General features: G+C 57.0%; 2 protein-coding genes across 3 annotated transcripts; both read left to right on the top strand.

Moving 5' to 3' along the window:
- Window positions 1-769: 769 nt before the first annotated feature.
- LRP10 (LDL receptor related protein 10) lies at window positions 770-6,744 on the top strand. The gene is given in 8 exon segments (XM_081226865.1): window positions 770-1,338; window positions 1,340-1,460; window positions 1,849-1,893; window positions 2,394-2,529; window positions 3,710-3,900; window positions 4,019-5,036; window positions 5,386-5,515; window positions 5,626-6,744. Coding segments are annotated over 8 exon segments (2,256 nt in total). The 5' UTR covers window positions 770-1,311; the 3' UTR covers window positions 6,214-6,744.
- A 4,633-nt stretch (window positions 6,745-11,377) lies between these two features.
- Window positions 11,378-14,997, top strand: REM2 (RRAD and GEM like GTPase 2; the record flags this gene model as incomplete). 2 transcript variants are annotated; one of them, XM_081228941.1, is made up of 5 exons in its annotated part: window positions 11,378-11,480; window positions 12,710-13,051; window positions 13,295-13,368; window positions 14,104-14,311; window positions 14,702-14,997. In XM_081228941.1, the coding sequence occupies 5 exons, from the start codon at window positions 11,378-11,380 to the stop codon at window positions 14,995-14,997; spliced, it is 1,023 nt and encodes a 340-aa protein (XP_081085067.1). The 2 variants fall into 2 exon arrangements, with proteins under 2 accessions (XP_081085067.1, XP_081085068.1); XM_081228942.1 differs by lacking the exon at window positions 12,710-13,051.
- Window positions 14,998-15,401: the final 404 nt, after the last annotated feature.

A 15,401-nucleotide genomic window follows, 5' to 3' on the forward strand; every position in this document is an offset into this window, starting at 1 on the left:
TAACCACCTCACAAGACTGTGGAGAGGATTAAAAGAGCAAATACTTGAAAAGTGCTTAGATCTGTGCCTGAAATGTGAAAAAAAAGCTCAAAAACTATTTGCTATTGTTACTGTTTACTATTATAACCTATAAGTGCCACAAGAAATCTGCAACCCCAAGCCCACATAAATTAGAAATATCTCTTGTGACTAATAATAATAATTGCTAGCAGGTACGAAACACTCCCTAGATGTTCAACTTGTATTATCTCCCTAAATGTTGACAATAACCTTAAGAGGGAATTGTACATTATTAACCCCATTTTACAACTGAGAAGCACAGAGAGGTTAAACAATTTTCTCAACGTCACATAGCCAGCAAGAAGGGAAGGCACATTTATTCCTTTATTGAATTACTGTGTCTCAGCAGGAGAGAAGCCTTGTGGGTACAAAGGTAAACAGTCTAGGCCCCAGCCTACAGGAAGTTTCAGTTTCCACAGCAGGGGAGGGGCAGGGGCGGGAAAGCGTAAACAAATAGTTACAACACCGTGTGGTAATTGCTATAATAGAGGCTCATCAAGAAAAGTGCTACCGCATCCCAGACACTGGGACCAGAAAAGTACTGAGAGCTTAAGGATTCAAAGGAAAGACATGACAGTTCCGGAATAAGCAGCTGCCCTTTGACAGACGTGTCCTGTAACTAACGTTACACGGAAAGGACTAAACAAAGCAGAGTTAAACGTGGAAGCTGAGCGCCTCCAAAGCCCAAGTGACAGGACGCTGCACGACCGGAAAGGGGTTAAGACGGGCGGGTGGGCGGAGAGCGCGTTGATTGGCAGGGGTGGGGCCAGGCTCGTCACCCGCCCCCTCCTCCGCCCGGGCTCCTCCAACCCCTGGGCTGGCGGGGGTACACTCTGGGCGAGGGACTGGGCGCTGTGCCGAGCCGCCTGTCCCCCTCCCCCGCTCCCCTGCCGCGTTCCGCGGGCTGGACGCGCTGGAGAAGTTGAGCATCGCCCGGGCCGGCCCTGGGGGCTGACAGTCGGTAAAGTTTGGCCCGAAGAGGAAGTGGCCTCAAGCCCCAGCAGGTGGCGGCCAGGCCTGGACTGGGGCGCTCGCGGCCTGCGGGCCGGCTCTAGGCGAGGGCGCGCCCCAGAGCCGGTCTTCCAGCCGATTTCCGGGGCTTCGGGCCCCGGCCTCGGGAGAGAGCGAGGCGGCGGCCTGGAAAAACAACTCCGAAGTTGGCGAGAGGCACCGCCCCTGCGCTCGGGCCGCCTCCGTCCCCCACCCGCCCCCAGCCCTGGCCTCCAGAGCACCGGTCGAGGAGCCCGGGCCATGGAGGCCCCTCGGGGAGGCGGCACTGGGAGGCCAGGACGCCCGGAGCGGCGCCGCCTCCCCACCGGGTAGACCACCGAAGCTCCGGGACTCTTCTTGCACCTCCGGACGGCTCACGATGCTGCCGGCCATCCTTCTCCTCCTTTTGGGTAAGAAACCGAAAACGAGACTACTCGCCCGGCAACCCGCTCCCAGTGCTGTCACCGGGCCCAGGGGCTCTAGTTCCCTTCCTCCTACGTGGCCCCTCACTTTACCCTGCCCGCCCGTGCCCGGCACTGCCTGCCCCAATCCCCGGGAACTCTCTAGCCGCTCTCCTCAGCCCGCATCCTCCCTCTGGCTTCCGTAGATCACCGTACCCACCCCATAGGCCGTGCTGCCGGACCTTCCTTCGAGGTCACACACCGCTGCCTTCCTCTGCTCCACCACCCCTTCCTGTAAACTACCCGGAAGCCGCAGATGGCTCCCTTTCCTACTTGAGTCGCTCAGGTGAAGAAAACTCCGAAGCGTGACTCTTGCCCTTTCTCGCTCTTCCTCTAGGAGGCGCTGTGGCCCACCCAGACAGAATCATTTTCCCAAATCCTGGTGAGTAGAGGATGCCCCTGGTGAGTAGAGGGGTCCCATGGGCTTGGTAATGAGGGAGGACTCAAGAGAAAGACTCTCTCTTCCTTGAGTTCCTCTAGTGCCTACCGTAGTTTTAGAGTGGAGGTCATCCACCCTTTATTTTACAGATGGGGAAACTGAGACCTAGCATAAGCCCTCAGCCAGTAGTTATGTACTTTTTCCCCAAATATCCATCCTTGATCGGATGTAGTCTCCCTGAGGATAGAAACAGTATTTCCGGTTCCTCCTGGCCCAGTGGCTGGCACAAAGCAGACCTCATATTGTTTGTGGTGTTGATACTCAAGGTGGAACTATGATGAGTGTGGAGAGACAGGGGCCTGCTGAAGACTATGCCTTTAGAGTGTGTGTCGCTGGGGCAGGGGAGTTTCTGTGCTCCTTCTTGAAAAACCCAGGCCCTTGGAGGAGGCGTGGCATGGCAAGAGGCTCTCAACCGATGTCCCTACCTTCCTCTGTCTCTCCAGCCTGTGAGGATCCCCCGGCAGTGCTCTTGGAAGTGCAGGGCACCTTACAGAGGCCCGTGGGCCGGGACAGCCGCAGCTCCCCTGCCAACTGTACCTGGCTCATCCTGGGCAGCAAGGAGCAGACGGTAACGGTCAGGTGAGAAGCAGAGCAAGACCCTATTCCTTTCCCCCACCCCCCCTCCTCTACCATGGAAAAGACTTCAGGGATCTTCTCCATGGAACTTCCATCCCTGTCAACAGGGGGAAGAGGAGAATTAGATTTGGCCTAGTCTTCCCTAAAAACCTGGCTTGTTCCATGGTGAATTGGAACTGCCTGGAGTGGACATCTAGCTTGGGTCTTGTCATCTCTGAAGGACAACAGAAACAGTCCTTTCCTCTAGAAACAGTTCTTTCTGATACGGCTGCTTGGAGGAGTCCTTCAATCCATTGCACGTCCTTGCCTGGGGTTCAAAGCTATTCCTTCATCAGCTTAGAACCTTCCTCAGCCTCCCCAGATCGTTTTTTTTATTTTATTTTATTTTTATTTATTTATTTAATTTTGGCTGCACTGGGTCTTAGTTGTGGCACATGGGATCTTCGTTGGGGCATGAGGGATCTTTAGTTGCGGCACGCAGACTTCTTCGTTGGGGCATGTGGGATCTAGTTCCCCGACCAGGGATTGAACCCACGCCCCCTGCATTGGGAGCGCAGAGTCTTACTCACTGGACCACCAGTGAAGTCTCTCCCCAGATCTTTTAAACAGTCCAGGTCTCCCTGGGCTCCTCCAACCGTGGGCCGTAGGGTTGGGGCCCATGTTGAGCACCTGGCTATTTGCTTCCTACAGCTCACTTCCCATGAATTTACCCAGAAAAGGGTAGGTGAAGGGAGAGGGCAATCTGGGGAGAGGTTGCTGGGGCAGAGGGATCAGAATGCCATGGTGATCTCAGGTCTCACCACTGGGCACTGGGAGGGGATGGTGAGTTCTGGTTAATTAAGCTGTATGGTAATTGCCGGTTACTGCTAGCACCAGACTCGGGTGACAGTGCTACAACAACAGGAAAGCACTGAATCTGTCCTAACTCAGTCCAGGACACAAGGCAGTTTTTCCAAAAGGCTCTAGGATGTACTCATGGTCTCATGGTGCCATAGGCCTCTGTTAGGGCTGTTGCCTTGATTACAAAGGAATTTGGCTAACTCCATTTTCATTTGGCTATTTGGATTGTGGATAAGCAGGTGTTCGTGCTTCTTGGAGTAGAACGGGCCTGACAACACTGGGGGAGGAAGAAGCCAGCAGTGGTCAAGAATATCTTACGTCCTGCTCTCCTTCACCCCTGTAGGTTCCAAAAACTGCGTCTGGCCTGTGGCTCAGAGCACTTAATCCTGCGCTCCCCCATCCAGCCACAGATCTCCCTGTGTGAGGCACCTGCCAGCCCTCTGCAGCTGCCTGGAGGCAACGTCACCATCACCTACAGCTATGCTGGGGCCAGAGCACCCATGGGCCAGGGCTTCCTGCTCTCCTACAGCCAAGGTGGGCTGGACAGGGCTGTCTGTAGTGCTACTAGAACTGGCAGTGGAAGCCTGAGGGAGGAGGGGAGGATCCTGGCAGCTCCAGTGCTTCACAGCCCCTCTCCATGGTGCCTCTGCAGATTGGCTGATGTGCCTGCAGGAAGAGTTCCAGTGCCTGAACCACCGCTGTGTGCCCTTGGTCCAGCGCTGTGACGGGGTCGATGCCTGTGGCGATGGCTCTGACGAGGCAGGTTGCAATTCAGACCCCTTCCCCAACCTGACCCCGGCCCCTGTCCCCACCCCACCCTGCAATCACACCTTGGAAGACTTCTATGGGGTCTTCTCCTCCCTCGGATACTCACACCTGGCCTCAGTCTCCCACCCCCAGTCCTGCCTCTGGCTGTTGGACCCCCATGATGGCCGGCGCCTGGCAGTGCGCTTTACAGCCCTGGACCTGGGCTATGGAGATGCAGTGCATGTGTATGATGGCGCCGGGCCCCCCGAGACCCTCCGGCTACTGCGCAGCCTCACCCACTTCAGCAATGGCAAGGCTGTCACCGTGGAGACACTGTCCGGCCAGGCCACCGTGGACTACCACACAGTCGCTTGGAGCAGCGGTCGGGGCTTCAATGCCACCTACCACGTGCGGGGTTACTGCTTGCCTTGGGACCGACCCTGCGGCTTAGGCTCTGGCTTGGGGGCTAGCGAGGGCCTAGGCGAGCGCTGCTACAGCGAGGCACAGCGCTGCGATGGCTCATGGGACTGCGCCGACGGCACGGACGAGGAGAACTGCCCCAGCTGCCCACCTGGACACTACCCCTGTGGGGCCTCTGGCACCCCCGGTGCCACAGCCTGCTACCTGCCTGCTGACCGCTGCAACTACCAGACCTTCTGTGCTGATGGAGCAGACGAGAGACGCTGTCGGCACTGCCAGCCTGGCAACTTCCGGTGCCGGGACGAGAAGTGCGTGTACGAGACATGGGTGTGCGACGGGCAGCCAGACTGCGCCGATGGCAGCGACGAGTGGGACTGCTCGTATGCCCTGCCCCGCAAGGTCATTACCGCCGCGGTCATTGGCAGCCTCGTGTGCGGCTTGCTGCTGGTCATTGCCCTGGGCTGCACCTGCAAGCTCTATGCCATTCGTACCCAGGAGTACAGGTCAGTGGAAATGCAGCTGGCGGTAGAGGCATGGGGACTGAGGGCCGGACAGGGCCTGTGCAGCCACAGAAGACCAGAGGGCGCCCACGCTGGGGACAGGTTCTGGTGACCAGCGTCTGCGTTGGCTCCTAGGGTTGTCTAGCTTGGCAGGCATGCTCCTCTGAGTGGGGGACAGGTCTAGATCCTGAAAGCCATCTCAAGGAAGGAGGGGGATGTCAGATGACTTTGGAAAGCCGTGGCCTAGCTCCGGGTGCCCCGGCCTGGGTGCGGAGGAAAGAGGCCTGTCCAGGCTGGGGCAGGTGGCTCTGGTGAGCAGCACCCGTGACCGAGCCGTCCTCGTCCCTTCCAGCATCTTCGCCCCCCTCTCCCGGACAGAGGCAGAGATTGTGCAACAGCAGGCGCCTCCCTCCTATGGGCAGCTCATTGCCCAGGGCGCCATCCCACCTGTAGAGGACTTCCCTACAGAGAACCCGAATGACGTAAGTCACCTCCCCAGCCGGACCACCTCCCACTTCGGGCCCTTCCTTCTTTCAGGCTTCTGGCCATCCCCACCCCCTCTGACTCTGGTGTCTTCATCCTCTCCTTGCAGAACTCCGTGCTGGGCAACCTGCGTTCTCTGCTACAGATCTTGCGCCAGGACATGACTCCAGGGGGCTCCTCGGGCACCCGCCGCCGCCAGCGTGGACGCTCTATGCGCCGCCTAGTGCGCCGCCTCCGCCGCTGGGGCCTGCTTCCGCGAACCAGTCCCCCAGCCCGGACCTCTGAGACCAGATCCCAGGTCACACCTGCTGCTGCTCCCCCTGAGACCTTAGATGGCAGCACAGGTCCAGCCCGTGAGGGCGGGGCGGTGGGTGGGCAGGATGGGGAACAGGCACCCCCGCTGCCTGTAAAGGCTCCACTGCCACCTGCCAGCACGTCTCCAGCCTTCCCCACTGTCCCCGAGGCCCCAGGGCCACTGCCTGCTGCGCCCCTGGAGCCATCACTGCTGTCTGGAGTGGTACAGGCCCTGCGAGGCCGCCTCCTGCCCAGCCTGCGGCCCCCAGGACCAACCCGGGCCCCACCTGGACCCCACACAACAGTCCTGTCCCCAGAGGACGAGGACGATGTGCTGCTGGTGCCACTGGCTGAGCCCGGGGTCTGGGTGGTCGAAGCAGAAGATGAGCCACTGCTGGCGTGAGGTGACCTGGCTCCCCTGGGTGCTCTATTCACAGTGACAGCAACCCTTTAGAGGGCAGCTCAGCTTCCCTTCCACTGCTTCCCTCCCTGTCCCTCAGTGCGAGGGCACTTGATGGGCCTCCCGTGGATCCCATGTAGCTGCTATAAAGTTAGGTGTCCCTCAGGCAGGGAGAGAGCTCACACAGAGCCCCCACTCTGCGCATGGCCAGAGACCACAGTCCTCCACTACCCTCTCCCCACACCACCACCATTTGGGTGGCTGTTTTTAAAAAGTAAAATTCTTAAAGGGTCATAGGCCTGGACACTCCATCCTTGCCAAACCCACCCAAAAGTGGCCTTAAGCACCAGAATGCCAATTGGCTGGAGACTTCCAGCCCCCAAGGGGAGGATTTGGGCAGGCCCTGGGGTTTTGCCAATGGTGATCCATCCCACAAGGCCTAGCTCATAAAAAGAGCACAGCAAATGCTTTTGTTCCATAGCCAGGTCATTGTCCAGGAAGCCAAGGTTGAAAATAAAGGAATCAGAAACTTAAGATTTTTGTAAATGAGCTGTGAGCATGAGCCCCGCCTCTCTGCCCATCTCAGCTTATGCTCCCCTCACCTTCTCCCTATGAAGCCCTTTGCTCTGCCCTCCACCTCCTGGCCTTTTCCTATTTATCTTCCAACCACCCCATCCTTGGTTTTTATACCACTCAGAGGGTAAGAAAATTCTAGGAACCCTAAGACTAACCCTCTCCACCTCCACTCACTGCCTGGGGCCCAGCTCTACAGTGACTGACACCAGCAGTGAGCACCAAGCCTCCTTACTGCCAGGCTGGAAGTCGTGAGCCCGTTGGGCCCTGCAGCTGAGAAACTTCCCATTTATGGAGTACTCGCATAGCACTAATCACAGAAGCAGACTGTCCCTGGTGAAACACTCCTGCCCTCCAGCCTCCACCCTACCAGGCATTTTCAGTCTGTCCTAGGCAAGACAGATGAACTCGCAGCCAGGATGCCTCAAAGCGGGCAAAGATGCGTCCAGAGAAAAATCATAATTGTTCAGGGTGTGAAGATGGTAGCATCTCCTTGGCCAGGTCCAAGAGGTCTTCCTGGAAGAGGGCCCAAACTAGATCCTAAAGAACGCTGTCAGTAGTTGGTATAGAATTGTGAAGTTTACGTGGGGTGAGAGTCCATACGATAAGCAAACTTAAGGAGACAGTAAGGGCTAGGGCTGTAAGAGGAACCCTGGACTTGCTGAGAAAGGCGCAGGAGCACAAGCAATAGCCAGAGCCAAAGAGCTGGAGAGGGTAATGGAGGAGGGAATGATCTGTGAGAAGTGTTGGGACCCAGCCTGTGGTAAGCAAGCTGACAGAGCTGTCCCAGAGTTTAAAAGGAAAATCAGCCAGGAGCAGGATTTAGAAAGAGCCTATGGGTGTGATGCCCACAGGAGCAGAGCTGAGGCATTCCCTAACAATCAGTCCCCAGAGAAAGGGCTCCCCCTTAGGCTCCCTCACCCTGCCTGCCTGCCTGGCCCGGCCTATCCCCACCTCCCTGGTGGAGGGGCCCTGTTGATTACACACTGCCAGCCTCCTCCAACCCAGCACTAACTGCATACCGTTCCCTCTGCCAGCGAGCAGGCGCCTAGGGAAGTGGCCAAGGGGATATGGTACAGTCCTGGGACACTGGCATCTTGGCTTGGGGAAGACGCGAGCACCTTTCATTCCACGCCCTCTCCAGAGATTGGGGAAGGGGCTCCAGAGATTCTCATCCTTGCTGGCTGTTCTCCCTCCGGGCCTGCCTTCCCCAGAGTAAACAATCACTGTGTCCCACCAGCGTCAGGCCCAGTGAAAACCGTGAGGCAGGGAATGTTGATTTCCTCTCCCATGCCTCTCCATCACCTGGCCTCTGCCGCTCCATCACCTGGCCTCTGCCTCTCCCTGCTCCTCTCCCCCATAGCCACCTCGAAACCTTCAGCCTGATATCCTCATCATTGTCCTGCTCCAGACCTTTTACCTCCTAGGGGTATTTGAAACTTGAAAGTGGACAAAGATTTAAGGTAGAACAATGTTCTTCGTGGTGGAATGCTTCAGAATGCTGGAGGGAGGACTTAAAGGTAGAGTTCCCTAGGAAGCCCTGTGCACGTATACTTACGGGCCTGAAAGAAGCTTCCTCTAGGTGCTGGTTGTGTGATCTAGGAGGTGCAAGCGGTAACACCGTTTTTGTCAGCCACAGTGAAGCCCCAGGTGGCGGGGAGAGGGGACTGACCTTGTACAGGCAGAATGGGGAAACTAAGATAGAGGGTCTTACCCAGGCAAGGGTGGGGCACTAGGGGGCTGTCACCCAAGTTATTTTCACCACGGCCCAAGGAAAAAGAAATGAGGCGACTTCAGATCCTATCAGGACAGACACCACTGTCCAAGGTGCCCAGTACCGGGGGTGTGGGACTCATGCAAAGGCCCTTGGTGGGGAGGAGGGAGGTGATCTCAGTTATGAGATGGGGATCAGGCTGAAAATCTGAGATAAATCTGAGCAAATACCAGAATTCGGTGCTTAAGGAGCAGAATCTGGGCCTGAACCAAGCTCCAGGCCATGCTGGGAGGGGAAAGGGACCCCCAGCCACACAGCCTGAGACTGGGGGAGCACCAGATTGTTGGGCAACCTGCTGAGTGCCAAAACCTTTACCACACGTAGCTAACCTTCACAACAAGGCTGTGCCGTGGGCATCACAGCCCCAATTCACAGGCTCATGAGCAGCTTCAGAGGAATACTGCTCCAGTCTCTACTGAGAGGCAGACTTAAATCTGGATCAGCTCGGTTCCAGATCTCAGTCTGTCCCACTATTACACAGGACCTCCAATTCCTGAGGGAGCCTTGACCTGGGCAAGTGCACAGCCTCTTACCAGTGGGACAAGAGAGATGGTGGTTCAAGATGAAACCCAGCATGCGTCTGCGGCCTAAGGCTGGATTGAAGGCAGGCAGAAGTCATGGTCAAGAATCCTCGCTGGGGTCTCCAGCCCCTGACACTCTTATCTAGTATCATAGAAATGAATTCTACCGGGCTTCCCTGGTGGCGCAGTGGTTGAGAGTCCACCTGCCGATGCAGGGGACACGGGTTCGTGCCCCAGTCCGAGAAGATCCCACATGCCGCGGAGGGGCTGGGCCGGTGAGCCATGGTCGCTGAGCCTGCGCGTCCGGAGCCTGTGCTCCGCAACGGGAGAGGCCATGACAGTGTGAGGCCCGCGTACCGCAAAAAAAAAAAAAAAAAAAGAAATGAATTCTACCACCTAAATGAGTTTTCCAGAAACATATAAAGCTCACACCCCTCTACAATTTAAAACTTTTTAAAAACTCATTCTGGAAGGAAATCACTCTCAAACATTACCCTCGTCTTCAGCCCATCTGCACTATAATATAAATCCTTCTGGATAGCTGAGGATCATTCATAGACACCAAAAACCTCTGCAGCAATGTTTTCAGAAGCTGTAACAGTGTCAGAAAAGCTATTTGCCTTAATGCCAGATGACCTTGGACCACATTTTAAATGCTTATGACTGCTTTAAAAGTTTTCTGTGATGTTGCTTCCCTTGCTACCAAGCTATCGGGCCTCTAGCTGCTATAAATGTGCTTCTAATCTTTGAGCACAGGAACACACGTGGACACATTAAAATTGTGAATAAAGTAAGAACAAGTAGGCTGTGACTGAGGACTGTAGAGTCTGTCCAGTGAGTGAAGCACATGAAGACTGTAGCTGCTTAAGAGTTCTTTCTGCTCCCTCTAGACCCCACAATGTACCCTGTGGTGAAGTACAGTGAAGCATCACTGCACTAGTAATCCCTAGATCACTATTTGCTTCTTCAGTTGGAAAAGTCCACTGAAGATCGCAATATAGATTGTCCCCAATAATAGGAGACAGTTGGAATATTTAAGACAAGGAAGGCAGCAGAGCATAGAGACGAAAAACAGTCTTTGGCATTGGAAAGATCTGGGTGGGAATCCTGGTGTCCCCATTTTCCAGCTGCATGATTGATTTGGGGCACAGGCCACTCACCCACCACTCTGAGCCTCAGGGTCATGAGGATGAAAGGAGAGAATGCAGGAAGGTGCTTAGCACAGCATCTGGCAAAAATGGGGTGAGAAGGGGCCAGGAAATCGGAATGTGTGTATGGGTCCTTGAGGGCATCAGGAAGACAAGAGTGGGAGCCTGAAGGGAAAGGGACTGGGCAGAAAAGGAGCAGTAAAGGAGCCCCGCTATCCTGGCTCCCCGCCCCCCACCCAGAGGTAGGTGTCATTGTGTGTCTGCCCTGTGTAGCCCAGAAGGCCTGGGGCTGCCCCAGAGAGCACTGAGAAGGGGGCTGGCACCTGCACTTGGGATTGGGCACTTCTTCTAGAGGGCTAGCTGTCTCTCCCCTTTTTCCTGCTCTGATTAACACGAGGTTGGTGGGCCGGGCAGGGAGGGAGAGATGGGGAAGAAGTCCCCACAATGGTTTGTACCCACCTGGACCTAGTGAAAAAATGAAGCTGCCAAACAAAGTAGCCATGTCTCCTTCCTCAAAGCCCCCATCTGCCTAGGGGCCAGGCTGGGAAATGGGTACTGCTGTGGGCCTTAGCCCAGAAGGGGTAATATGGGGAAGAGGGGCTGGCAGAGAGGCTTGATGGCGGGGTGGCTGTCCTCCTGTCCCTGCGTCTTTTTTGGTTTCTTCCTTTAGCCCCTCCATTTAGCTACTGAGCACCCACTCTGGGCTGAACACTGGGCTAAGGGGCTGGGATACTGAGACAAATGACACATAGTCCTGGCTCCTGGAGAAAGACCACCCAGGCCCTGGGTCCTTGCCTCCTCCCATCCTCAGCTCCCTTGCCCACTGACCCCTCACCCCACTTCTCTGAACCTGTCTCTTCTGCCCCTCTGACTTTGTTCTGTTCGTGTCTTAACCAGACTCCGTAGTGTGTGTGCTCCCAGAGGGGAAGCAACGCAAAGGGGGCGGGTGGGGGGGCAGAAAGGAGGGAATCCCGCTGACATCACGGCTCATTAGCATATGTGACCTCATCAGGGGGTGGGACTGTTTCCCCAGGTGTCTAGGGGGAGGGCATGGGGGGTGGTATTTAAAGGGAAAAGCTGACAGTGCTGCTGAGTGAGGGAGCGGGTGCTGCGAGCCGCCAGGCTGCACACGCACACGCACACGCACACCGATGCACACGGACCTCGACACCGACATGGACACGGACACAGAAACCACAGCACTCTGCCCCGCCAGCAGCCACCGGGCCTCCCCGCCAGGGACGCCCACACCAGGTGAGGGCTGAGCTGGCAGGTGCTGGCTGCAACCATGGGGGTGGGAGCTGAAGCTTTGGTGGGGAGGTCAGAACTAGGGGTTGAAGGAGCGCGAACGCAGACAGCAAGAGGGGAAGAGCAACTCAGGAAGTGGGGAAGCCTCCTGCCCACACTAGGACTGGGGCTCGGCTGAGGTGGGGGGCTAGGGGGCAGAGGTGGGCTGCCTAAGTGTCCCCTCACCCATCACCCAGGGCTTCCCTGGGGAAACTGGTACTTAGCCCCTAGGTCTGCCTCATTCCCAAGAGGTTGGGACAGGCAGGAGGGAAGGGGGAAAGACAAGGGGCAGCCCACAAGCCTGGGAATCACGGGCAGGGGGCTACCCTGGGGAACTGTTTTGAGGGTTTCTCTGGCTCCTGGAGGCCCTGGCTGCCAGTCAAGTATTGATCCTGGGCTATTTCCAGCCTCTCTCTATCCCCCTTTGTTATGTCTGTGGTTCCTCCTCCAGTTACCCTGACCCGTGCATTGTCACTCTCCCTGCTCCTGCTCCCTCCCTCTCACTCCCTCCCTCTCTCTCTCCCTCCCTCAGCCTCACGATGAACACAATATTCTGTCCGACTCACAGACACAGCCAGGGGTGCAGAAAGATTCTCGCACACAGACATGCACTGGGGGATGCTTACCTACAGGGCCATGGGAAGAGGCAGCCCCTTTAACACACCCATGGAGACCCAACACACACATCTCAGTGAGCAAAGGCCCTTCAAGGCCTGGGAACAGGCTCCCCACAAAGTTTTTGACTCTATCAGTACCCAACCCTAGAACCTGGGCAGCAGCTTCAGTTTATCCCCTGTGTGGGGATCATCAGTGCAGGAAGCAGGAGGGGGCAGGGCCTCCCAGTGGAAGGAGGGGCAGCCCCCGGCCAGAGGCCTAGTCTGGGGGTGTGCCTGTGTGTCAGTGTGAAGTGTGAGTGGGTGTGCAAGCCTACACACAGGTGCCTCCCCTGCGTGGGGCATGTTTTGAACGGGTTGTGGCTGGAACCACACTGGGCAAGCCTTCAGGTCAGCCCCTGGGAGCCCCACCAGTTCAGGCTTCTAGTGGAGTTCAGTGGAAGAAGGTCGGACCAAAGATTCTCAGCTCCTTCTGGGTCACGGTCATCGACTGGGCCTCTGAGGCTGGAGCAGCCAGGACTGAGTCCTCTGCAGGTGTCCAGGCCTACCCCACTCATAGCTTCCTCCTCTTTGCCCCCCCAGAAGCAGATGCTACACTGCTGAAGAAGCCAGAGAAACTGTTGGCAGGGTTGGACTGGGGCGGGCCACCCCCTGCCCCGGGGGCCCCCAGACGAAGAGGCAGTATGCCTGTCCCCTACAAGCACCAGCTGCGGCGGGCCCAGGCTGTAGATGAACTTGACTGGCCACCTCAAGCCTCATCCTCTAGCTCCTCTGACTCCCTGGGCTCAGGGGAGGCAGCCCCCACGCAAAAAGATGGCATCTTCAAGGTCATGCTGGTGGGGGAGAGCGGCGTGGGCAAGAGCACCCTAGCAGGCACTTTCGGTGGTCTCCAGGGAGACAGTGCTCACGAGCCGGAGAACCCAGGTATTTGGGGGAGCCCTGCAAGGATTGAGGGTGTCTCTGGAGCCCTAGTCAGGGATGGAAGAGCTCAAGGCATGAACAGTCCTGGAGGCCAGAACCTAAGAGAAACTGTTTCAATGCTTTCTATGGCAACCTCCCTGGAGGGGGTCCCTGATGCTGGGATCTAAGGCATCCCTGGTTACCAGGTCTAACAGGTGTTGGGGAACCTCCTAATGGGCTCTATTCCCTGTCCCTATTTCCCAACAGAGGACACCTATGAGAGACGCATCATGGTGGATAAGGAGGAAGTGACTCTAGTTGTTTATGACATCTGGGAACAGGTGAGAACTAAGATGTGGCTGCAAGCAGGTGATGAAACCTGGGAGAGCTGAGGAGGGGCAAAGTATGGCTGAAGGCTGAAGGCTGGTGGGACTACAGCCCCTGGTTTTAACACGTAGTGGAACCTGACCTTTCATATATATTGTCTCAGAGAGCAAAGGCTCACACCTATGCACACACCATGGTATTGAGAGCTGCTGTCTGGTTTCCAGGATCTTCTGACCCAGAGGAAAGTTAGGATCTGGATTCGACAAACCCTGCAACTGCAAGCCAGGCTGAACACCCTGAAACTGACCCCCTCTGTACATTTTTCAGCCTAGAAGATCCTGATCTGAGAGGACAGAAGCTCAGGGCTCTGTAATGTCAGGGAAGGGGAAAAAAGTGAGGACTTGTGAATATTTGGACATAAATGATTACTATGCAGAAACGAGAGAGGCCAGATTACACACACTGGAATAGCATTCATTTTTTAAGAGCTTAAGCATAAGAAAGTAGGATGGGCTACCCTAGTCTAGGATCCTATGTCCCCCATTCGCCCATGTGGGGCTCACATTACAAACTTCTCCCTCCTCCACAAACACACTCTGAGTATGGAGATTCTGCCATTAACTAGCTCTGTGTCCTAAGCAGGTGGCTTCTCCCTCACATCCTGGCTCCTCATCCTTGAGGTGTAGGTGCTGGGCAGGTTCTCCCATGCCTCCAGCCCTGACATTCCACGACTTTCTGCCCATCTGCAGGGGGACGCAGGGGGGTGGCTGCAGGACCACTGCCTTCAGACGGGGGATGCCTTTCTCATCGTCTTCTCAGTCACCGACCGACAAAGCTTCTCCAAAGTTCCAGAGACCCTACTACGGCTCAGGGCTGGGAGGCCCCACCATGACCTGCCTGTCATCCTCGTTGGAAACAAGAGTGACCTTGCCCGCTCCCGGGAGGTCTCACTGGAGGGTGAGTACCCTGAACCTCATCCATGTTTGCAATCTCAGGGAACCCTCTCCCTTCCAGGACACCTCTTCTCCATAAGGCCCTTTTACCCTCCTGGGTGCACAAAATTGCAGTTAGGCCCAGGCTAAGGGCAGACTCTCAATGCCCACGCCTAGGGCCCAGAGACTCCCTTCTGTTCCCCCTCACCTCTTCTCAAGGCCCCTTTCTCTCTCCCCCTCCACACCACCACCGCCCTCCACTTAATCCCTGCTTGTTCTATCGGTTGCAAGAGATCCATTTGCCCCAATCCCTTTCCACTGCACGCCCTGGGCCCCCCAGGCCCAGCCTCGCCCGGCCCCGGGCCCAGTGCAGCCCCGTGGGCGGGCGGGCGCCTGAACACGTCCCTTCCTGCAGAGGGCCGCCATCTGGCAGGGACACTGAGCTGCAAGCACATCGAGACGTCGGCCGCGCTGCACCACAACACGCGGGAGCTCTTCGAGGGAGCGGTGCGCCAGATCCGGCTGCGGCGGGGCCCAAACCGCGCTGGGGGCCCGCAGCCCGAGTGGGGCAGGCCCGAGGGCCCCGCGCCGCCCACGCGCCGCGAGAGCCTCACCAAGAAGGCCAAGCGCTTCCTTGCCAACCTGGTGCCGCGCAACACCAAGTTCTTCAAGCAGCGCTCCAGGTCGTGTCACGACCTCTCCGTGCTCTGAGCCGCGGTCGCTATGGTCACCGCGGTCGCCATGGTCACCGCGCCCTCCGCTCGCCCCCTCGCCCCGCCCCGCCCCCGTCCGGCTTCCTCTGTGAAGACAGTCTAGGAAACCAGAAACTCCCGGGACGCCCCGGTGTGACTACGGGAGCCGGGCCCCCCGCCTCCAAACCCCGGCGGGCGTCGCCCCACCCGCTCCGCGCGCTCTCCGGTTACCTCCCGGCCTCGGGGCTCCTGGAAGGCGAGGACGCTGACCCGCGGGGGTCGCGCAGCGGCTGTTAGGCGGGGCGGCTTCCGGCGGGCGGGGAGGAAAGTAGTTCTGCGAGGTGTTTTGTTTTTTTGTTAATTCACGCTTGACCACCTCTCCCGTAAAGAGATGCTAAAAGCAAGAACTGCAAAAGTGCTTTG

The sequence above is a fragment of the Mesoplodon bidens genome, assembly GCF_964165515.1.
Source record: "Mesoplodon bidens genome assembly, chromosome: 3".
In the NCBI taxonomy this organism is placed as follows: domain Eukaryota; kingdom Metazoa; phylum Chordata; class Mammalia; order Artiodactyla; family Ziphiidae; genus Mesoplodon; species Mesoplodon bidens.